At 35.8% G+C, this 23,654-nt stretch overlaps 4 protein-coding genes across 4 annotated transcripts in view; 2 read left to right on the forward strand and 2 right to left on the reverse strand.

The window, feature by feature from the left end:
- LOC102599431 (ubiquitin-conjugating enzyme E2 10-like) overlaps positions 1-1,017 on the forward strand; it is a 2,183-nt gene extending 1,166 nt beyond the window's left edge. The window contains exons 3-4 of the mRNA XM_006340703.2: positions 83-187; positions 553-1,017. Coding sequence (XP_006340765.1) covers positions 83-187; positions 553-696 — 249 coding nt within the window. The 3' untranslated portion in view covers positions 697-1,017. The remainder of the gene's footprint in view (positions 1-82; positions 188-552) is intronic.
- Positions 1,018-1,247: 230 nt separating this feature from the next.
- Positions 1,248-10,259, reverse strand: LOC102599757 (vacuolar protein sorting-associated protein 35A-like). Its single transcript, XM_006340704.2, has 22 exons — positions 10,002-10,259; positions 9,822-9,918; positions 9,599-9,722; positions 7,697-7,882; positions 7,462-7,549; positions 7,206-7,262; positions 7,018-7,107; positions 6,792-6,914; positions 6,256-6,330; positions 6,122-6,181; positions 5,366-5,482; positions 4,859-5,098; positions 4,708-4,773; positions 4,498-4,587; positions 3,488-3,577; positions 3,127-3,216; positions 2,786-2,854; positions 2,625-2,705; positions 2,405-2,512; positions 2,227-2,330; positions 1,986-2,099; positions 1,248-1,893 (listed from the first exon to the last, which is right to left on the reverse strand). The coding sequence occupies exons 1-22, from the start codon at positions 10,092-10,094 to the stop codon at positions 1,683-1,685; spliced, it is 2,373 nt and encodes a 790-aa protein (XP_006340766.1). The 5' UTR covers positions 10,095-10,259; the 3' UTR covers positions 1,248-1,682.
- Positions 10,260-12,734: 2,475 nt separating this feature from the next.
- Positions 12,735-13,871, reverse strand: LOC102600090 (heavy metal-associated isoprenylated plant protein 26). Its single transcript, XM_006340705.2, has 2 exons — positions 13,648-13,871; positions 12,735-13,355 (listed from the first exon to the last, which is right to left on the reverse strand). The coding sequence occupies exons 1-2, from the start codon at positions 13,738-13,740 to the stop codon at positions 12,969-12,971; spliced, it is 480 nt and encodes a 159-aa protein (XP_006340767.1). The 5' UTR covers positions 13,741-13,871; the 3' UTR covers positions 12,735-12,968.
- Positions 13,872-18,364: 4,493 nt separating this feature from the next.
- Positions 18,365-23,654, forward strand: part of LOC102600420 (protein FREE1-like) — a 9,625-nt gene continuing 4,335 nt past the window's right edge. The window contains exons 1-6 of the mRNA XM_006340706.2: positions 18,365-19,449; positions 19,625-19,711; positions 19,797-19,928; positions 22,239-22,367; positions 22,505-22,570; positions 22,654-22,764. Coding sequence (XP_006340768.1) covers positions 18,661-19,449; positions 19,625-19,711; positions 19,797-19,928; positions 22,239-22,367; positions 22,505-22,570; positions 22,654-22,764 — 1,314 coding nt within the window. The 5' untranslated portion in view covers positions 18,365-18,660. The remainder of the gene's footprint in view (positions 19,450-19,624; positions 19,712-19,796; positions 19,929-22,238; positions 22,368-22,504; positions 22,571-22,653; positions 22,765-23,654) is intronic.

Consider the following 23,654-nt stretch of genomic DNA (forward strand, 5'->3'; position numbering starts at 1 on the left):
TTCCCCCCCCCCCCACCCACCTTTTCTCAAAAGGGGAAATAACAAAGGACTGGTGATATTAAGTTTTCATATATATTGGCAGGTGGCTTTCAGGACCAGAGTTTTCCATCCAAATATAAATAATAATGGAAATATTTGTTTGGACATTCTTAAGGATCAATGGAGTCCTGCACTCACCATATCCAAGGTGCTACTGCTTTCTAGCTCTTCCTTTTCCTCAATGATTTACTACTTCATGAATCAAAAGGGTGAAATGTTCACTTTTTTTACAATAAAAAGTTGGAATACACATTAATTAGTTAGTTTTTTTTTTAGGCTGACATAAAAATATGATCCAAGTTGCATAAAGGATAACTATAAGTAATTGTTGATAAATAAACGGAACTAGTTACCTGAAAATAAGACAAGTAACTTGCAAAAACAGGTTAATTAAATTATTTAAACTGTCGGTATATATTAGTTAAATTCACTCCATAACAGTTAGCGACTATAGTACTTGTGAGCATAATATAGTATAAACTTCTAAATTTGCTGTTGGTTTTGTGGATGCAGGTTTTGCTGTCCATATGTTCACTGCTAACAGATCCAAATCCAGATGATCCACTGGTTCCAGAAATTGCTCATATGTGCAAGACTGATAAAACCAAGTATGAATCAATGGCTCGTAGTTGGACTCAAAAGTATGCCATGAACTGAGTCTCAAGAATTTGTGACAACCACTGATTTATTGCTCACAAGTCACAAGCAATATATATATATATATATATATATATAATATGTTCAGGACTGTTGCTCTATGAAAATGAGAATTCAGTGACAGTTGGATGTATTTATATCTCGGGATTTGTTTTAAATAAAAAGGGTGATTTTATTTTTTCTGTTATTCAACTAGAGAATTGTACTCAAGTTAAAGATGCATATAATCCTTTCCTTCAAGTCATATGTACATGATTGAGTTTGGAAGTAAGATTCTCTCACAAGAATTCCTTATTAAATTAAAGTTTAAACGTTGTTAAACTACACTCTTTCTGCTTTAAATTATGTCTTTTTGATTACTGAATGATCTTCAGGTCTTACAGAGAGAAATGTGTATTATGCTTTTTTGGACGAACATGTTTATATAGAAAACATGTAAACAAAACTGATTGATTCAAATGAAGACAACCTTATTTCCTTATGATATCATATTTTCCACCAACAGATTGCTCCAATTACCATTAGAGCAATATCTGTTTAAAAGTTATTGGTAATCTGCGAAATGTTTAAGCAAAAGGTCAAATGGGAAAGAGCATGTTATACAAAACTGCAGGACAAAGTATTCCGGTACTCGTCATAATCACATTTTTGAACTATATATTAATGAACTACCTCCCCACTCCTCGTCTCCTCCACCTCAAAAGAAAACCTACCCTCCACCAAAAAAAAAAAAAAAAGTACCAGTGGCAGGCACTCGAAGTCATAGATGGAGAGAAAATTGTTACAACAATCACAATCTTTATTAGGATATACCGCGTAGGGGTGGTCAGGATATATGCATCTTTACAGCTGCTTCTGCTAGTCCGTTGTCAAATGCATTTTTCTCTAGAGCAAGTTGAAAAGGAATTAATTTTGTACTTTATAAGAAAAATGTTCTGCTTCTGTGACACCAAGAACACAATTCCTTTGAGAAATGCTCTATTTGATTATGAGTTGATGGACTCGAATTTCTCCCCAACTGCACCACCTTTATCCTTCTGGAACTGGATGTATCGCAAGGTGCTTGCAAAGAAGGCATCTGCTGCAGGATCTGCTGTTGTATTTTCACTTTGCATTTCAGTTGTGATTAGCTCAATAAGGCTCTGGACGGAGGCAACATTAATCTGTGAGACCCCTTTCTCAAAGAAATATAGATACCTGTTATACAAACGATTCTATTGTGAATGACTTCCAAAAGAACAGTAGTAGTTGAGAAGGTAAAAAGAACAGGAATGAAGAGTTAGTTTTACTTGTTTAGAATTTCTATAAAGAGCAAGACAGATCCACTGCTGCCTCGGGTTGCATTGGACATTTGTTGAGCAGCATTTGCAATTCTTAAGGCCCGCTTTAAGCAAAGCAAAACCCTGGATCAAAAAGTAACACATAAGAAGATGGCTACAGAAAAGCATGAAATCAAAAGGAACTCCAAAGAGCCTTAGCAGATTTGAATGTATATTTTATCCCCTAAATACGCAAGGCACAGCTATGAACCTTTCTCCATCCTTGATATTGTCCTGATCGTCAACCCAGAAAAGATGTGAACAAGCATACACAGCTCTACATTGATCAGGTTTCTTCAAGAGCTTTGCAGAGTACTGGAGGGTAAAAAGGGCAAGAGTGGTTAGAATTAAACTCAGCGAAAGGAAATAGGAGATGCTAAGATAATTACCCCTGTAGCCTTGTGCGTTAACGTGTCCCTGTTCTCAACACCAAAGATGTGCATTCTCTGAAGAGTTCCTATTATCAATTGTATTGCAGTCACCTGTGCTTTGGAGTCCTGCCAAACAATTGAATTAACATTAGAAAAATCAACTAAAGCTTTCAGGCAAACATGTAGCAGGCCAGGAATTCCAGAATATAAAATCGAGACACAATAAAATAAACACTACCGAAATTTCTTCTTCATATAGTATATAAGCTTGAGTGAAAAATTCGTAGGCAACAGGCTCTATGTCAGAGTCATTGGCAGCCTGAGCAACAAAGACAACTGCTTGTCAGTAAAAAAAAAACACACAAATTATCTTCCACAGTTTGAAGGAAAATCCAGTACCTCAGCACACTCCAGGTACAACTTCAGTGCTAGTTCAGGTACAGGAACAATTGAGAGCGCCTCAATAATCTAAACCAAGGGTAGCTTATAAGTAACAGAAATACCTCATAACATTCATGAGTATTGTAGAATTGTACGAATTACTGCAAATGAAGGAAGGGAAGCTAAATAAAGGAAGGAATAGAAGAATAAGAAAAGCTGAAACTTTTTCTCTTCTTCTTCTGCAGATAATAGAGGTGTATCTTAACAGGTTCAACTGCAATGAGTTACCAGTCTTGACAACACAACTCACATAACAAGATTTACACTGATAACATAGCATCCTCGTTATGTTAGCATACCTGATTCAGAATCTGAAAGAATTTCTTAGGCATAGCAGATGACTCTTCCTCAGGAACATTTTCATCATGACTATGTAGTCGCCTAACAAACTAGAAACAAAAGAAAATACATCAGCAGTGCAACAAAAGTAGGTCAATTTTATTTGCGAATAAACTCAATCCTCTCTTTCTTCTCTTTAATGGGGACCAACGGGGGATAATATATAATATTTATTGTTCTTAGAGTGAGTAGTTCCATAGGTGAAGGATCATCCCGACATGCTACATATGAACAAGTCCCCTTCATTAGCTTTGCACAAAGAAAAATAAAGGAATTTGAGCACCAGCCTCCTCTTCTAGCCCTTAAGTTGCAGATTCAAACCTTTAGTGAGTTGAAAATAAGGGGAGGGACGGTAAAAGGAAGTCTCTTTGGCCCTCCTGTCAAAATGTGCTTCTTCACAGCACAAATAATCTGCAATTCAATGAAATAGCAAACTATATGAACTAGAAGCAAGAAAACAACACCTTTTTTATACAACTACGAAAACAAACACTGTAGCCACATAGAAGCAAACAATACAACATTATCACCAGATGCATGCTTTGCTTGAGCAAAAACAATCATATAAAAGGAAATGGGGATAATCCCAGAGCCAGGAGGCAGGAGCTGTTCATTTTGGTTACAAGCTCGGTTTGTGATACAAGGCTGAGAAGTTGCAGAGTCCACAAAATATGGACCTTGCATACTATGTCTTGAAGATAGCCCACACACAAAGCACATGTTACAGCAATTGATTCACACTTCTTATATTTTTTTATTTTTTTTTTTAAAACTGCAATTGTTGTATTCCTCAGCATTAAGGATATGCTGGAGATTCACACTTCTAATATTGTTACCTTCCATTTTAATCAAATGGAAATGCCAATGTTTTCATTTTATTATTTTTTATACTTACTTTTATATGTTTACTATACAGACTAATCGGGGACACATAGTAAAGGCTATTAGGTGTTTGACGTCTTTTTTCTTTCTAATTTCTGGAAAATTATCCCCCAATTGAAAAGATAAGACTAGCAAATCATGATCATCTTGAAGTTCTTCTCTAGTGTTGGCAGTGACTTTTCATCATTTTCTTATTTTGTTTTCCCTCCTTCACAATAAAGTGAAAACTTAACACTACAGTAGATCATTATACATACATCAAAATCAGGACATCCAATTCATCACATACAAGTTGCAACTAATGTCAAAACTCAAGAGCTCATTCCTATTCATCTCTCTGATAAACTTAGAGGGTAATAGGGAATATTACTGTCTTCTCTTGCAAGAGCTAGTAATTAATCCATAAAAGGAGTATACAAGTAATTCAAAAGAAAGTAAATCATAATTACCTTCAGCATCTCTTCAGGATCGTCATTGTGAAGCATTTGAATAAGCTGCGCAACAGAGTTCTGCTCTTCCTGGAAATCATCTTCATCAAGCTGAAAATTGGAGGATAAAGAATTTAAGGCACAGCACAAACTAATTTTAATTATGTGATGAAAGGAAAATATAAGAAAGAACTAAGGAACTTTTAAGAAAGCACAGAGTTTCCAGTCCACCTCATCATCAACACCCTCATCCAAATCTCGAATCAGTGCTTTCATTAACTCAAAAAGTGCCTCAACCTGACAAGACCAGTACTTCGTAATAACAAATGGGAAATAGTTGTAAGCAATAAATTGAAGTACACAAAATTAAGTAGAATCAAACCTTTTCAGCAGTTGAAATGCAAGTCTTATTTTTCAAAATATTTTGAACTAAAACATTAGCCATCTCTTTACTAGTTGAATCGTCAAGATTCTCCATAAGACGAGGATAATTTGACAGCTTTAGCGCAGTATCTATATCCTTATACTTCTCCAGAGGAGCACTTAGTAGGGCCACAATCTGTTTTGTTGCTTTGTTGTCTTTGAGCTTTCCTTTTCCAGAAAGTTTCTGTACACATGCACCCTGCAAGTGAATAAGAGTGTGATCATTACAGGTTCCACATGAACCAGGCAGGCCAGAAAATCGTCTAAATAGACATAGCTTTCAAAGGATGAAAAGTTTCAACATCAACATATCTTGTTTTAGTGTACCGTCTTGTAAATTTCACATGTTCATTTTGGATCCAAAAAAAGCATCAGACTAATAAATGTGATACACTTATTTAGAAAACACAAAACGTAAAACCATAGAGCCTATGGCAACTAGTTATTGAGAGAGAGAGAAACCTACCAGAATCTGATCTACATAATCAAGGCGATCAGGGTGGACATGAAGAGAAAATGTCAAAAGGGATGAATACAATGTCACCACTCCGGCAATAGGCATGTCTTCTTGAGCCTCTATCACCTGCACCAACAGAGAGACAGGCATAATGGAGCGCATCATCATAATCAAAGAAATACATAGCTAAAATTCATTACGATCAGGGGAAAAAACCTTGGTGCAAGGACTTCAAAGTCGTGTTGTTCAGTTTGTTTTCTCTGGAAAACAATTCTGTAATTTAATATGATTTTAAGAATCGGTTTACCGTGCACTCGAAACAGCTTTTACGTTAAGTTTTTGTTTTATGAGAACCAGATAATTCCTTCAGAAAACAACAGTATTGTTCTTTATTCAAGCAAGATGAAACAATCAAGAATGTCTTGGAACACTTTCTGGTCAAATATCTCAAATGGAGAACAGATCAGAAATCATCTGGTCAATCAATCTATACCGTGACAAACAATAATCTTTCTGAATGAAACTTTCTGCTACGAAGCTATGAAAATACTTATTTCATAGATTTATCTGAATCTCCTACAAGGGAGAATGCAATGGTTGCTGGACGGTAAGTATCTCTTATTGAAATTCTAAAACTTCAGCAACATCCACTAATCTCTATAAGGTGGAGGTAGAAAATCCACGATACAAAAAAGGTTTCTTCTCAAAGCATTCCAGAACCCATATAGCAGTTTTAATATATTTAAGAATATTAATCTCAATTACCTTGCCTATGGCACTATTAAGTTTTGCGAAAGCTTCAACCTGGAAGAACTCAGGTAAAACCTGCAGGAAGAAATTATTCAGAAACCGGAAGGCATAAATCTCTTATTCCGGAGAAGTTTGAATTTGTAACTAACTTCTGCACTTAAAGCAGCATAGTTCGAAAGCCTTTCCATCAGACGAGCAAGCACTGTCTTGATATCAACAGATGACTGAAAACAAGAAGACATAAGTTTTTAATAAAGACATAGGAAATGATCTGATAACACAATTGACATAGCAAATATAAGTTCTGACAATAAAGAACCATTGATTGTCCACTATTTAGAACTGTCACGGATATAGTTTACAAGTAGCAAGAGTTCGCTTTAATATGTGTACATAAGTGATGCAGATCTGGTCTTAGATCTTTTTTTTTAATAGATAAAAGAATATCAAACTTTTGCATACCTAATCTCTTAAGTAGACAGCCTATCTTCTAGCATTAGAAACGAAATGCATTATTTCATGCCTCCGTAACCAATATTTTGGTTTGATAGTATCTTAAACATTCTTGCAGACGGTAAACCATTGTCACACCCCTGGGATCCCACCAGGAATGGCATTTTTGCTTCTACTGTTTGATATTGCAGTTGAGGAAAATCCCATTTTATGATTGAACAAGCTGGCATACCTGAAACTGGGGGCAAGCACCAAGTAAGGTTTCAAGAGTTTGTAAGTGGTACTCATCAGGGAAGACTTGAATGATGCAATCCATCAAATATCCCTGTGCAATCTCATCTTTACAATTGACAACCTGAAGATAACATGAGGTACACCACAAATTAGAATATCGATTATTTTTTCTTGGCTCAAGTACAATAAACTGAACGGGCCAGTCGGCCACCAGAGGCAAATACCTGCTCTAAAACTCTTGGAAGCACCATATCTTTGTACAAATCAAGGTCGATGCCCTCAATTTGACCTAGAACATGCAGGTTCTTCCCCACCTACCAAATATAAGAGCAAAACGAAATCCTCACATAAGTGCGCACATCCGTTGCTAATTTCAGTTGCTAGTAATCATGCCTAAATAACAGCTCATTACAAGATCGCGAAGCTCGCTCCTTTCTTTTTCACGTTTTTCCTTTTCCCGTGCATGTCCCTGCAGACCAGAAAGCCCGATGCAACCCTCAACTCATGATCAGCAAAGAGTATGTATCATTCAGAAGCATTAAAACACCTGCATGACCACAAAGTATCCCCTCATAATTTTCTTTTACCTTCATGACATGCAGGCGTTGTGGCATTATTCATGTCAAAGTATGAGAGCAATTACAGCATTCACAGACATTTGAACCAACCTGATGTTGCATTCGCACCCAAAGTTTGTTCATTTCTGTGAAATTTTGGAGCACGAATTCTACTGCATCCATGACAGTGTCAGCATCCCTGTGGGTACAGCATGTCAGGGGTATCCAACTAAACGTTCATTTTGTGAATTTTCTTACAGAGCGCCTAATTTTGCAACTTGACCATTGCTAGGTGACCCATCTAATAATTAAAGCTGATGATAAAGCAGCTTGGTGATGCCCTTACCCTTCATATTCAGATCCTATATCAGGCAATTTATCCCTACTGACTTGTGAAAGGTAACTCCTTAGGAAGAGCCCACGTAATGGATGTTGTATGCTACGGCACATTTCCACCAGATCTTTGAGAATATCCTTGGCAGGAGCCTCCTTTGATTTAATGTACACTGAACCCACTGTACAAAGGAGATACCTAAGGAAGAAAAAGCAGGTATGAAAACCTGAATATGCAGACGTGCAAATGATATAAGAACAGAATTAGCATAAGATTAAAATAGGCAACCAGTGCCTTGTATACTTTTTTCTTGATAACTGTGGTGTTTGGGCAGCTTGCTCCCATCTTGACTAATTCCATGGGATACTTGCTACCTCCCACCCACGATAGGTACCGGAGTTTGTCCACCGAGGCTAGAAATAAATCACCTAGTGTTTTTGTCTTTGCTGGGATTTGAACCTGAGACCTCATGGTTCTCAATCCACTTCATTGACCACTAGGCCACACCCTTGGGTGCTAGTGACTTGCATACTAGTAACACCAATCTGAGTGCATTTCATTTCTCTTAACTCAAGATCACAGGAATAATGAAATCAAGTGTCCTTATAACAGTATTAGCATTTCGTTTTATTCAAGGTACGTAACCGAAAAGTAAAGGAACAAAGGTATCAAGTGTCCTTATAAGCATTCCACCATTTTGTATCATCATCTTGAATGCAATCAGTCCTATTATACTAGTAATGAAATAGGTTCCCTACTTTTTGGTATATTACGTGGAACAAGGTTTCACTCCCCCAGGATATCAACAAAATGTTACTTTATCAAGAAAAGAAAATGTATAACGCAAATTTGGGACAGTATCTCAGCGTCCCTGGACAGGAAACTTGAGGTCTTCAGCTATACTCATGACAACCTCCTGTTCCAGTTGCCATCTACAAGTACTGCAAAGCAAGCATAATACCTACAAATCCCTCCCAGTTTGAAAAGCAATCACCAATTCACAAAAGATTTGCTAAGTTTACTTTGTAAAAAGATACTGGCCTATTGCTAATTACCATATGGCTTGCTTTCCTAAAAATTCACATATCTATAATGGATGTTTTCCAGTTAGAAATACTCTAAATGCAACGTCAAGCAGATTCTCAGTTCCCGAACTGCTAGGGCTGAAACTTGCAGTCAACTTTAGTGCTAAACAAAACATAGAGACTGATGTCAGTGAACAGTTTAAGAGAAAACAACCAAAAGGTCAAAAAGCACTTTAGTGTTACGGGTCAAATGGACCAGAATACAATCATGCGATTGGTAGTACTTGACCAACGTCTCTTGCTTCCAAGTTGTGGTGAAGTAATTAATCGACCAGGTCCTCCTCATGGTGAACACCTTATGAGGTTTAGTCAAATGCAGTTACTTCTTTGCTTAATGTGGAAGTGTTGTTTGTGGACTTTGGTTTTCCAGCTAGTCTAATAATACTCTGAGTTGTAAGGACTGAAACATCCAACTGGTAGCCTCTTCCTTGACCAATGTAGGTTGAAACCCATTTTGGTTCTAAATCTATGGTGTTAACAGATTAAATATTTATATTAAGACTGCAAGTTTAAGCAAATTATTCTTAGTAAAATAAGATTCCATTGATGACCAAACAGCAGTATGGAATATTTAAAATAGGATTAAAAAGAAAAATTATATGTTTGAATCTGTCCTTGTGAAGACTATGTAGTGTCTCACAAAGCTTCAGCCTAATTTGCATACTCCACTTCATACCAATTGGAAAACAAAATTAGACAGTTAGATTTTACATTCCAAACTGGATTAGAAGTCCCTACAAAACATCTTGAGTTCCTTCCCTTCCATAATTAAGCTTTCAGAAATAGGAGTAACATAGGAACATACAAGTGAATCGCCATAACAACTTACAATCTGGGCAAAATGTTGCCAGCGTGCTGCACGAGCTCATACAACTCAACAATGGAGCAGCCACGATTTGTCTCCTCCCTGAAGAAGATCTCTAATTTCCTCAATTCATCAAATGCGCGCATATCTAACAAATCAAAGAGCACAATTCCAATACTGAAGTCAAAGGATCTTCGAGTTCCCATTTATACAGTAAGAGCAGATCAGATCAGTGAAAATCACTTACATAGCTCATAGTATTTGTGAGGAGAAAGCTTGGAAGTTCGGAGCTCTGAGAGCATCTGAGCTGAGTATTTCAATGCATCTTTCAGATTGTTCGAGTCCTGAAAACTCAAAATTAGGGGTTTTGAACACCAAAAATATCAATTTACCATGTAAAATTAAATTAGAGGCTTTGAGGATATACAAGAGCGCGATGCATGTAAAATGCGTTCTGCTGAAGGCCGGCGATCCCAGCGGCAAGCCACTTCTCTTCGTCTTCGACTCCATTAGTTATCATATTTGGATCGTTCCTGGCAAATTTGGGAGATTTGGAGTTTGGTTTTTGCAGCAACTGCTAGTGAGGGTCCTTCTCTATATTGGAGTGGTCGTGCAATTCCAAGTTTGATTGTAAACTCTGTTAAACGTTAAGACCGATTTCTAATTTTTCCTTCTTCCGGTCAGGGGTCAAATTTACTTTTCTTTATATATATTATTACTCACTCCCTCTCACATTAGATGGCTTTCTATTTTACACGAGGTAATTAAGAAATAATTAATAAATTAATTAATTTTATTATTTTACCCTTTTATCATATAAATTAGTCTCTTGAAAAAAATTTGTAATATACATTTAAGTAATTAGATTATATACTAGTGAGATTATTGTAAGCTACCCTTAAATAAAAAATTTTGGCCCATGGACCGACCTCGGCCCGGCCCCGATCAAGCCTTAAGGGCTTATATGGATCGGGTTTATAGGCCCTAGTTTTAAATGGGATTAAAAAAATTCTATCACAACCCCACCCCAATAATGGGTTTGATTAGGCCGCCCAATGGGCTAAGCCCGTTTTGCTGCTCTATTAATAATTATGGTAGAATTTTGACTAGTTATGATAAGTGTCAATATATAGATCCTTTTCATTGATACAAAATACAAATGCACATGTTTTCATTGATACATCATTAATACAAATCAAGTATATATTTACAAATGTTAAACTTGATATGATTGTATTCGCTGATACTAGCTACTATTTATTCTTTATATAAATTGTATTCCGTTAATGCATATAGATACTAATTACATGTATACAATTATTCATTAGATATACAAATGCAATTATTGATACATATACATACTAGTTATGTATATATAATTATCTAATAGATATATAAGTACAATTCGTCTTTCTCTTCTCTCTCACCTCTCTTTTCCCTCTCTTAAGCTCGCTCACCTCTCTCCCCTGATCTAACATGTAGCTACAATTCGTAATTAACCAAACTATAACTATTTTGCTTGATTATATTTCTAGTCTTAGCTATTTTTGAAATTTCCTCCTTATTTCATTGGAGTAATTATTAGTTTTTTTCTTAAATATGGAGAAGGATCGATACAGTTCAGAAATAAAAGAAGATAGAAACACACACTACTTGAAACAAATACTTTTATCATTGCAAATAAGTGAAAACTTATATTTTAAAACATAATTTTTTCATTTATTTTTCATCGAACGAGTTCACTTGAAAAATATAGGATGGATATAGATTCTTAATTAAAATAGTAGGAAATTTCCTAATTTTCCATATAAAAATATGAGTGTTATTTTTTTTTTCATCAATTCAATCAAAATATATACTTGTCATTTTAAAACACAATTTTTTCATTTATTTTTCATCGAATGAGTTCAGTTGAAAAAGTGGATATAGATTCTTAATGAAAATAGTAGGAAATTTCAATTTTTTTCATATAAAAATATTAGTGTTATTTTTTTTTCATCAATTCAATCAAAATATATACTTGTCATTTTAAAACACAATTTTTTCATTTATTTTTCATCGAATGAGTTCAGTTGAAAAAGTGGATATAGATTCTTAATGAAAATAGTAGGAAATTTCAATTTTTTTCATATAAAAATATTAGTGTTATTTTTTTTTTCATCAATTCAATCAAAATATATATGTAGGAGTAGCTACTGGACATTTTTCAGTGAGGAATTCCTTTATTTTAATGCTATAGTATTTTTTAAGAAATAACCTAATTAAAATCAAAGTAGGATAAACTATTACAACTACTTCCTAAAATAAAAATTATTAAAATTTGCAAAACAGAAAATATTATATTAGATTGTCCTAGCAGTGTTTCCTCCGTAGCATTTGTATGTTCGATTGAATGTGAATATTTAGAAATTAAAGAAACTTTGACATATAAGTCAACTATATATTGAAACTACGAAAATGAGTGACTGGCGAAATTGTCAAACGTCTACTCATTTTTTTAATGACGATGGTCAGGACTCAGAGATGCAAACAAAATACGTCTTCTCATAAGGTATATGCCATTGGATATAATTAATACGTAAAGAATATAATGTCCAATAAGATAGAATAGAAAAATAAGTTGTAAATTCATCACTTTTAATTTGCACATGTTGAATGTATTTTCTTCCCTTCGTCTTATGAAATTTTAAACACTTAAAAATATGTACACTCCTAATTTATGCAAACCCCAATCCCTCTAGTTATAATCTTTTGTTCTATAAATGTTTTTCTTCAGTATTGTGAATTAATAAAGCATAATATCACTTACTTCCTCATTTTTATTCGTACATCATTAAGAAAGCTATGATTTAAGTCTCATTTCGTAATTAAATTTCAAATAGGTAATGAAACTAGAAGGAAGTTCTTTTACGCTATATATTTAAATAAAATGAAAAAATATAATATTTAAATCCAATTTAGTTATTTGCATGAAAAAGGAAATCAAATATATAAATTAGATCACATGATAGATTTGATAATTAATAATTTGCACTACTTATATACATGTCCTTTCAAGCCGTTCAACATTAATGAAGACTGAAGTCCTATTATCTAAGAATGATATTCGTTACATGTGTACACATAATTTGAGTAAAAAAAAACAGTGAAATTATTAATATCAATACACATGAAATCAGACTGATATATACAACTGTCATAATATTTAACATACTACAAAATAAGTAAAAACCTTAATTAACAACCATACAAGTTACATCAACTAGTTAATTTATTGCACGCATCACCTGCAGCTACGGGGCTTAAAATCCATAAAAGTCCCTACTCTACAGACTACAGTAAGAAGGTATATAATCACTAGTTTTTTTACCTCCTTTTGCTCAATTGATCTCTCTCACATAACCATGCACGCTTGAGGATTTTCATCACTAAAGGCAGTAATATAGTTGACTTCAGTAGAACTCGCCCTCGCCAGGTTCGAAGCCTGCGGGTTATCATAGACGTTGCGGACGTATCCTGCCGGAGCCTTCTTATCATACACGCCCCGCACGTAAGGATGATCCACCAGATCGTAAGGAACGTATGGCCAAAATTCAGCCTTCTTTCCCGTACGATGTCTTACTCGTCGCAATACTTTATCTGGATCAACATAACCAATAACTGTCAGCTTGTGCTTCTTTGGCTCCACTTCTACTTTCGTCACCCCTCGCATCCCTTCTACCGACTTCCTCACCCTCCTTTCGCACCCTTCGCAGTCCATTTTCACTCTTATTTCAACTGTCTACACATTTAATATCAGAAAGAAGCAAGACATATACAACATGTTTGGCATAGCTCTAATTAACAATTGTGTTCAACTAATCAATTTTAAAAATATATTTAATTTGTCAATATTAAAAAACAACAATTTATGCTTGGACAAATTGTCAAAAGTACGTACGAAGAAAAGTTGTGCAAACTTTTGGAATAAAAAAGAGTACGTAAAGCTCGACCAAATAGATTACTATTAATTAGTACTATTAGTAATACTAGTATAGGATTTAAGCATGCATGTAATTAGGGAGCATATATACCTCAAGTTGATTTCTCCTAAGTTTGCTGAGCTTCCTTCTGCTAGTGCCTCGATGGAATTCACAGAGCTCAGAAAGATGATCTAGAAAACCCATTTCCCTAGCACAAATCAGCAAGTACTGACTACGTACTCTTTTATAAGTTTTGGCAACGTAACAAATCCTACTAGTTAATTAGTTAGGCCTTAGCATATAGACAGTAACCAAGACGGTGTAAGAGAATATATATATATATAATAAGTAGGGGCAGCAGCTTATCAATAGTTGTTTTGTACGTGCAGCTTGTACAAATAAGCCACGGGTGGTGCCGTGAAGGCGGAACCATATGTGGCAATTATGGGGTCCCTACATCCATCATTTTACTTCATCTAGTGGGAATCTTAGCCTTATCCTCTTATTGCAAGTTTGCAACGGCCCCCCACCATAAAAAAGGTTTATGTGTCATTTACACGGTTAATGATGAAAATCAAATGTCATCGCAGTCTTAATAACCTCTGACTCCGTCCACTCCAACCGTTTTTTACTTAAAATCACGTAATTTTGGATTTTTGTCTAGACCATATAAATTAAATGGATGTTGCAAGGCTTCTTAGATCTCCTCGTCTAGCAAAATCGTACTATATGGACCAGTAATTTTAGTGTAGTTAGACAAAAAACAAATGAAGAGAATGAGTCCAGCTAGTATGGCATTTGCAACTGGTCAAATAGACTTGGATCATAGTATAATTTTAGCCAAATGTCAAATAGTGGCCGTTCCAGAGATGATTAATGGGGTGTCGTGTTATCACTTGATTACTATTCTAAAAGATAATTACTACGTCACATCAAACAATCTTGGCAAATTGAAGGGATTTACTTTATTTATTTTTTCCCCTTCTATATCAAAACCATAATTTGCTTGAACACGCATATTATATGAAATCTAATTTATTCAAACAGTAGGATTTACATTTGATTTATCATGTACGTACTAAGCACTCCTCTCATTTTTACTGTATCCTACAAACAGTTTCTAGCATGCATACCACTTCTAAAGCCACGAATCTTTATCTAGGTCCTTAAAGTTGAATCTACTTTAGTTTTTATTCCTGGTCTCCTTAATAGAAAAAAAAAACTAGATACAGATGGACCAGCCAAAAAAAAAGATACGGATCAAAGTAAGTGATATGTATCAATATTTATCATACTGCCACGATCCAACTCACCACACCATGCGGGCACCTACGTACTACCACCTAAGTAGGAGAACCCTCACATCACAATAATTAAAACATGCGGAAAATTAACAAAAAATAAAATCATAAAGTTTTTATAAATGAAAACCTTCTTGAACAAATCCGGGTTAAGACTTGTAAAGTAATTAACACCCCCCAAGGATCTAGTCTAAACAAGTACAAGAGCTACTAAGAGTACAAACGAGACATAATAAATAAAAGACACAGCTCCCACCGTGCGGAAGGAAAAATAGAAGCTGCTGGAGAATTCTTCATCTTCATCTAAGGAAACATCACCAACCTGCATCAGACTATGTCAAAAAAGACATAGCAAGAGTTGTATCAGTACAAACCACACGTACTGGTAGGCATCATCGGCCAACCCGACGCCCATCACATAACATAAGAAATCAACTAGCAAGATCATGCAATAAAACCCCTCACTTCTCCACCTTTACCCTCTCTCGAAATACCTCTGAATCACACTAGTACTCTAACTACTAACCACCTTCTCGGTCAACCTACTTACTAGGTTCTTGATCATAGCCTTACCATTCTAACACATGGAAAAAATCCTCAAATACGACTACAAGCATTCCAACTAACCACTCACGTCATACCCTTACTTCCTCTTCATATTACTCCATCTTCGTCACGTGGTACATTATATCAAACTTGCTAACTATTAACCACGAGCCCCCTTTTTCATTTTTAGAATTAATCTATCTGGACAAGTCAAACCATCACTCACTCTCGTTACCCCCAAACACATATTACAGGGAAATACACGAATTCCGTACACTACCTCTACTTCTTTCCCTCGCAATATAATTAAGTCATCATAATCACTTATAAACAAGGTAGAACAATCATCAAATATCACTCACGAACACACATAATTCATCATTACAACACAAGTATGTCAAGTCATTGGTCCTCTCAAGGGACCAAACCCAAACTGTTAGCATATCGGAACGTGGTACCCGATCCAATGTTTATGCCTGAACGTGGCAACCGATACAAGTTAGTGTTTCGGAATGCAACACCCGATCCATTCAACAAGCCACAATCACAATCACAATCACAAAGTACATTCTCATAATCATACAATCAAGTCATGATTCATGGCATTCATCATTCATACATCCTCATTTACAATTAATGTGATAAATAATGCAACATTCACATACATACAATATATCATAATGAAGCAAGAACAAACATACATCACACAATCATAGAGTCACAACCATCCCAATGAACTATTCATCGACGTATATCACGTAAACATTAATTCGACCATACCTAGCCCTAGTTCATCATCTAAGGCTTCTTCCTAGGATTTAATCATATTTCGTTCTATGCACAAAGGCCTACGCATAATTCCTACCATTGATTATCATTATACTACGCAGTGAGCATAGAGTTATAGCTACTCAATTAATAAACCTAGCCTACCTGGGCTCCAAGCAGCTGAACAGAGTTTTAGGCTTCAAATTTTATTTTCGGACTTCGTGACGGTGATCTTAACCGGAAATTCGCCACCCATTGACCTTCTTATGCTAGAATTTTCCTTTTCCTCCCTTCCCAAGCTTAGAGCAGCTTTTTGAGGGTTTCTAGGGTGTTTTACGACAAATTTAGGTATTTTAGGAGGGAGGAAATAGAATTTCACGTTATTTACATTATGTCTCGCCTATTCCGCTCTGGCACCAACTTACCCCTCCCTGGCGCCGCCGCCCTGGTGGGACAGTGCCCTAGTATTTCTCAAAGTTTCGCTTTTCCTCACTAACGACGATTTGGATCGTTACACATACCCATCGTCTATGGTACTCGGACTACATATAAGAAAAAATAATTGGAAACAAAAGCTACCAAACAAAATTTACAAGAAATTCCTGTGAAAAATAAAGATGATTTTTTGGAGGTACAAATAATCCTAGATATTTAGCAGAACTTTCTAGAGTTATGTAGACCGTAACTTAAGTACTTGATGTATCTTGAAATTGTGTAGATGTTCTAGAGAAGTAGATATTTATAGGAAATTATAGAAATATCTAGATTCTTGTTAGATAGTTAGAATATAAAGATATCTGGATTTTTCTTGTAGAAGTATCTAGAATAATTTCTAGAAGCATCCCTATAGAAGTATAAATAGGGATGGCATTAGACATTTGTAAGCAACCAAGAACAACTCAAATCAAATAGTCTTTTTCTATAACAAAGTTCTCATATTCAAAATATTCTTTCTCCTTTCTAGCTTCCTCTTCCTTTAGTTGAATCTTTCGATCTTAGTTAACGATCATGGACTAGCAGAAGGCTTTCTGAATTATACTTTTCTTATGCTATTCTCTACAATTCCAACTAATTATGATACAACTCGAGTAAATTATGAGAATAACAAAGAATAATTCTACACGTCCTCTTTCATTTGATTCGTCGCTCTACCTTAACTTAGCTACTAAGAAATGTAAGAAAAGACTTGCTGTGAGACGTGTTAACAAGACGACAAAATAAGAGGAAGAAGAAGAAAAGTGAAGTCAGGAAGCATAAAGGAAGCAATATATATTCACTTTATTAAAGTTTTGGTTAAATATTAAATAATTTAATAAAATATTATTGGTTAAATAGATAGAGGGGATGAAATCGAGGCTCTCATTTGATTTTTTTTTTTAATGAAATTGTTTCACCAAGATTCAAAGGTAAGCTTTAACTAAATATTTATTGTATGAGGTAGAGTGTTGACAGGGACGTATGCAGGACGAGATCACCAGATTCACGTGAATTCATGTTTTTTTTTTGAAATTATATATAGTTGTGCTATAAAGAAAATATAGATGTGTGAATCCATACTCGAAGTGATGATCTGAGGCACCTCTCAAAGTGAGGTTAGAAATCTAAATTTTATATCTATCTTTTTTTATTTTTCTTTCTAAAATTGGGTAATCAACACCCCTCTAAGTGGTTATTAGTAGCATTTTAGCGTTTTAAATTTTGGACCTATTATTATAAAATTTTAACTCTTTTCGATGATAAGAATCTAAATGTCAAACCAATCAAAAAAAGTTGTATCTTAGATCATCTTTTCATAATAGTGTACCCATTATATCGAAATCCTAGATACGCCTTTGTGTTGATTCACACGTCCAGAAGATGTAAATTGTGGAGATAAGAATATCATGATGGATGTGTGATCATATAATACCCGATATATATGTGTTATGCTTTCTTGAGCTAAGAGTCTTCTAGAAATATTTTTCTCCTCTCACAAGATATAAATAAAGTTTGTGTACACTTTATTTTTTTTCTTTTTAGTATTTAATTCATAAAATTACATTGAATATATTGTTATGATTGAAAAGTACGATAAAATTTGAAGTAAACAACAACTAAAAGTGGCTACGTGATACATTTCCCCGGATTTATGTGGAACAGTTGGCACCCAACGCGGCAATGGGCAATAGGTCCATCTTAGCATATTATATAAATGGGCCTGCACCTTCTCTTTTTCTGTACCCGGTCCAACTTGTATCCATTTCCGAAGTTATCCATATTCCATTAACGGGTACGGATCGTTCATCAACAAGCCTTTTCCGAATTCCTCTCTCCCCGACTGTTAACGGAACTTTCCTTTCCTTTTCTTGTACATTCTTCTATACCCAAATCCTTCAGAGTATCACAACTCCATAATTGCAATAATCGCCATCTCAAATACCTATCTTCTTCTCAAAACCAATTCAATCGATCAGCCAATCGCCGGCCGTTCAATTCTTTCTCTTCTCCGATCAGTTATAAATATTCCGATATGCAACACGGCGACCCTAGCTCTACCTATTACCAACATTACCAGCCTCCCTTTCAAAACCCTAACCCTAGCTCTACTCCTGCCGATCAACCTTACAATCCGGCTCCCCTCCCTAGCCAATACGCCTCTGCCCCGCCGGTTGCTTCCGGCGATTACTCCAATTACACATCCACTTATCCGCCTTATTCTCAGCCCTCTGCCGATCATGCCCATAAACCACCTGCACCGTTCCCTTCAAACCCCAGCTCTCAATCGTCCTACGGTTTCCCCCACCTTGAGGCTCCGCAGCCCAACTATTACCCTTATGATCAAAACCAAGCACCTGTGAGTTATGATTATGCTGCCCCTGGCGCTAATTACCACACACTAAATCAACCTAATTATAATTCAGTGAATTCATCTGCTCCTTATTCATCAACGCCATTTGGTGTCTCCGCAGGGACTAGTCATGGTAATTCGTTTGAGAATAACTCGGATTATGGTTCATATGGAGACCAAGGGTTGTATGAGAGTGGTGTTTACAAGTATAATGGAAAAAAAGAGGAGTCATATAGTGGAAATCAATCACAATCAAGTGCGGGTTTGATGTTTGATGATTATGGAAGACCTATCAATGTTCATAGTGGGAGTGGGAGAGAGCAGCAGCAGCGACCTGTGAATACTCCTAAAGTTGTGAAAGCAGCACCTAAGGTTGAGGACCAACAAGATGCCACAGGTGGTGTTCTGAAGTTTCGGGTCAAGCTTTTATCAGAAGGCATTGGTCAGAGTGACATGGATGTGCTCTGTCAGGTTAGAGTATAGCATTGTTGATGTCTTTGAATCTTGAATCAGGCATAAAGGCCTAAACTTAGCGCCTTGTAGTTTTCAGTTTGCCTGCTTATTGATGTTTATTTAGTATACCATTTGGCAATTACTCCTACTTGTTGTTTATGAGTTTTTATTGAGATTTTTTTTGTTGTTTCAGATTGGTCTAGATGGGATTCGCATACTTGAGCCTGCGACTAGCAGAACCCTGAGGATATATTCACTCGAGAATGTGACAAAACTGGAGGTAAGTTTGTTGTGTTGAGCTTATTAATTCTGATAGACATCTATATTTGTGAATTAAGTTAATTTCTTATTATTATTTTTGTCAGGTATTGGATTCATATATATTTGCATTTTGGGCTAAAACTTCTGTCGACAATGAAGCTAAACGTATCAGGCTGAGATCAAATAGCTATACCACAAATAATATTCTTGATGCAGTGACAGCAGCAAGTATTCAGGTTAAGCAATCAGTATTTGAAATTTTGTTTGCATCTCTATGTATGCCTTTTTTAATTCATTTATTCCCAGAGACCAAGGCCTTATCAAATGCAACTAATATAACCAATCCAGCATCTAGGATACAATATGCCGACACTGATTTAACTCCTCAAAGTTGGGATTCAAAGAACTAACCACTTCTTTCCGGGATCAATTTGTGCATCATTATTTGAAGCACTCACTTCCTGTGACTTACTAGGGATAGAAGTGTTTGATGTGGGATGGAAATGTTAACCAACTTAGCTAATAACTAATACCTGCCTCTTGTCAGACCAGTAGGTGGTAGACGGGGTCACTGTTATATAGGAAAGCTGCCACATGACCCATTTTTTCCTGTTTATGTAATATATTTACATCCATATTGACAAAGATTTTGTAACTCCATTTTTGTGTGAACATAGCTGTTAGTTTTCTTGTTCTGGCATATCTTCCTTGAAATGCGTGATTTTTTGGATTTTTTTGAATTACACATATGTTGTTAAATTAGGTCTTAAGACCTAACTCACACCCCAAAAGTTAGCTCAAAGGGAGGAAGGTTTTTTCTTGTTCTGGCATATCTTCCTTGAAATGTGTGATTTTTTGGATTTTTTTGAATTACACATATGTTGTTAAATTAAGTCTTAGGCCTAACTCACACCCCAAAAGCTAGCTCAAAGGGAAGAGGATTGTCCAAGTCTTATAAGGAGTCCACCCATCTCATTAACCACAAATGTGGGACTTTTGTCATTCTTTAACATCCACCTCGCGCCCAGTGCTTAGCATCTGGTGCATGGACAATTTTGATTTTGGGGGTCCCAACATTGGGTGAGATGTGCCCTGCTCTGATACTATGTGAGAAGACGAGAGTTTGAGAGAGAACTCAGCTTGATTATTACCACAAGCTATTGGGATTTAAATAGCTAAGCATACATGTCCTAAAAAGGGAAGGAAATCAATACCTAATCAATACAAATCAATATTAAATCAAGCTAGAGTAAATCTAGGAGGAAATAAAGCTACCTACTATATTTGCATATGCTACAGAATATTCCTAGGATTCTAACATATCATAGTATCAAGTTTTATATTAGTTTATTGAATGTTAATTAGTGATGAGTACCAGTAGGAGGTCGGTGATGATACCATTATATATGGAGGATGTAGGTGGAGGGTTTATATGAGTGGTTGGTTTGTGGATGTTACCATGTACACCCCATCCCTGTCTCATTGGTATCCTATCTCCCCCCCCCCCCCCTCTTTTGGGTATGCTTTGACTATCTCACATGATGAATTAGACGAACTATGGAGGTGTTTACTCTGTACAAAAATCTAGTGTTTCTCCACCAGGGTTTAATCAGAAGAATTCAGTTATTTTTTTATTTTTTTGATGACTGCGTTGTTCTGGCCAGCTTTTGCACACTTCGACTAATTCCACGGAATACTTGCCACCTTCCACTAGCAACAAGTACCATGTAACTTTGTTCACAAAGGCTTAGGACGTATGAGAAGAATCACCTAGTGGTTTTTTGTCTCCACTAGGATCTGAACCTAAGACCTCAACCACTTCATTGACCACTAGGCCACACCCGTGGGTGTACAAAAGAAATTCAGTTATAACTAAATATATATATAGCCAATAAGCACTTTTTCTTCTAAAGGTAACAGTTACTCCCTCCGTCCCTTTTTAGTTGTCCACTTTAGAAATGGCACACAGATTAAGGCAACAATGATTAGCACAGTGAAGTTACAATTTTACCCTTATGACAACTTTTCACTTCAAAATTACAACCACTTATTTGAATTCAAGTGAAATAAATTGGAGGGAAACAACATACACTTTTACAATTTTCAAGAAGTGTAAATAAGGGTATAATAGGAAAAAATTTGTTGTCTTTTCTTGATTTGTCAAAATGGACAACTAAATAGGGACAACCAAAAAAGGAAATATGGACAAGTAAATAGGGACGGAGGGAGTATATTGCTGGTAGCCACTTGCCCACCTTACTGATATTTTATAAGCTTCATGGTTGATTCTTAATCTTCTATCAAGCAACCACATATACAATCATTAAGCTTAAATAGTTTAACTATTTGTGTTAGTTTTAGGTGGTTTTCTTATCTTGTTGGCTTAGCATTTAAATACAATCATGCTTTTGGAACCTTGATATTGGTCTTTTCTGATCTTTTTCTTGCTATCAACCGTATATTGGGTACATATCTTCGTTATTTCACTAATATTTCTTCTCAAACTAGGAATAATCATGTACTCAGGCTGGTATGATTGTGTGTAGGTCAAAGAGATGGGCGAGAGTAATATGCCTTCAGATGCAATTACGGGATCTGAGTCAGCTGCTGAGAAGAAGAAAGGTTTTGATTGGATGAAGTTGATGAGGCCACTAAATGAAGAGAAAGATCACTGGGTTATATTATAATCTAACGACTATCTATTTCCTTACTTATTGCAGCATTTTCTTCTATTTCTTCTGAATGAAACTTGTGCAAGGATATAAGTTTGGCAACTCATCTATTTTCTACTATCCTCGTTTTTCTCATACAGGTTCCCGATGAAGCAATTCGAAAGTGCACTGCTTGTGGGACAAATTTTAGTGCTTTTGTACGAAGGGTAAGCATTTATTCCAACTGTTTTATGTGGTTTAAATGTCTCATTTGCATCTTATATTGCATGTTTGTATAAATTTGTTACAGCACCACTGCAGAAATTGTGGGGATATTTTCTGTGACAAATGTACTCAAGGTAGAACTGCTTTGACTGCAGATGAAGATGCTCAACCAGTTCGAGTTTGTGACCGATGCATGGTATGCCTGCATCAAAATATCTATACCTATGATTTTTTCTAAATGTCTTTGTTATTTTCATCTTAGCACTCTTTTCTAGCACATAGGATTGGGTCTTGCTTTTTTCTCAATAGCACTCTTTATTTCCTCACAATTTTGGTGGAATGAGCTCTCAATTGACTAATGAGTATCAAGTATTTTGGTTCTGTTTGTGGGAAGCCTGAATAGGAGCATTAATATTATTGTCCATTGCCATTGAAGAATTCCTCTTTTGCAGAAAAAACTCGGCCTCCTACTAATCAAGTTTGCTAATTGAACTTTTGCCATATTATTCCCGAAGTGATTATATTCATTCAAGCTCATTCTTCATCCTTAACTATGGCTAGTGAGCAAGTCACTAAGGTCTCTCACTCTGGACTGAGTTGGCCCAGATCTGAAGTGACTCAAATATGATGTTTAGTGTCGGGTGTTACATGTCTATTCTTCATAAAAATTGGCTGCTAACTGATTTGAAAGTTTAATAGGAAGACAAAATGGAAAGAGTAGAATGTCAAACATGTTGAGGTGTATTGAAGATTCATTGTAGACTTCTTTAACCACTGAAGCTAGGTGCAAAACAAACTTTGCGCTTTGCCCGTGAGCACCAATTCATGCGGCAAGGTGCTAAAGAGTGTGTCTCATCCAAATGATAGCTGCAATACAGTTCTAATTTTTTCAATTCCTTTTGTCTATATAATCATCGTTGTGCTATAGTTCTAATTTTTTTCCTTCTTGATTTTCTCCTTTTTCCGGTTAAGACCTGGGCCTTATTTGTGCTTTGGGCTTAAAGCCCAACAAATCTCAGTACCTCTTTTTCTTTTGGTTTGCTGAAAGTTTTTTTTTATTTTTTTTGGGGGGGGGGGGGGGGGGGG

Source organism: Solanum tuberosum, unplaced genomic scaffold, assembly GCF_000226075.1.
Source record: "Solanum tuberosum cultivar DM 1-3 516 R44 unplaced genomic scaffold, SolTub_3.0 scf00020, whole genome shotgun sequence".
NCBI lineage: Eukaryota > Viridiplantae > Streptophyta > Magnoliopsida > Solanales > Solanaceae > Solanum > Solanum tuberosum.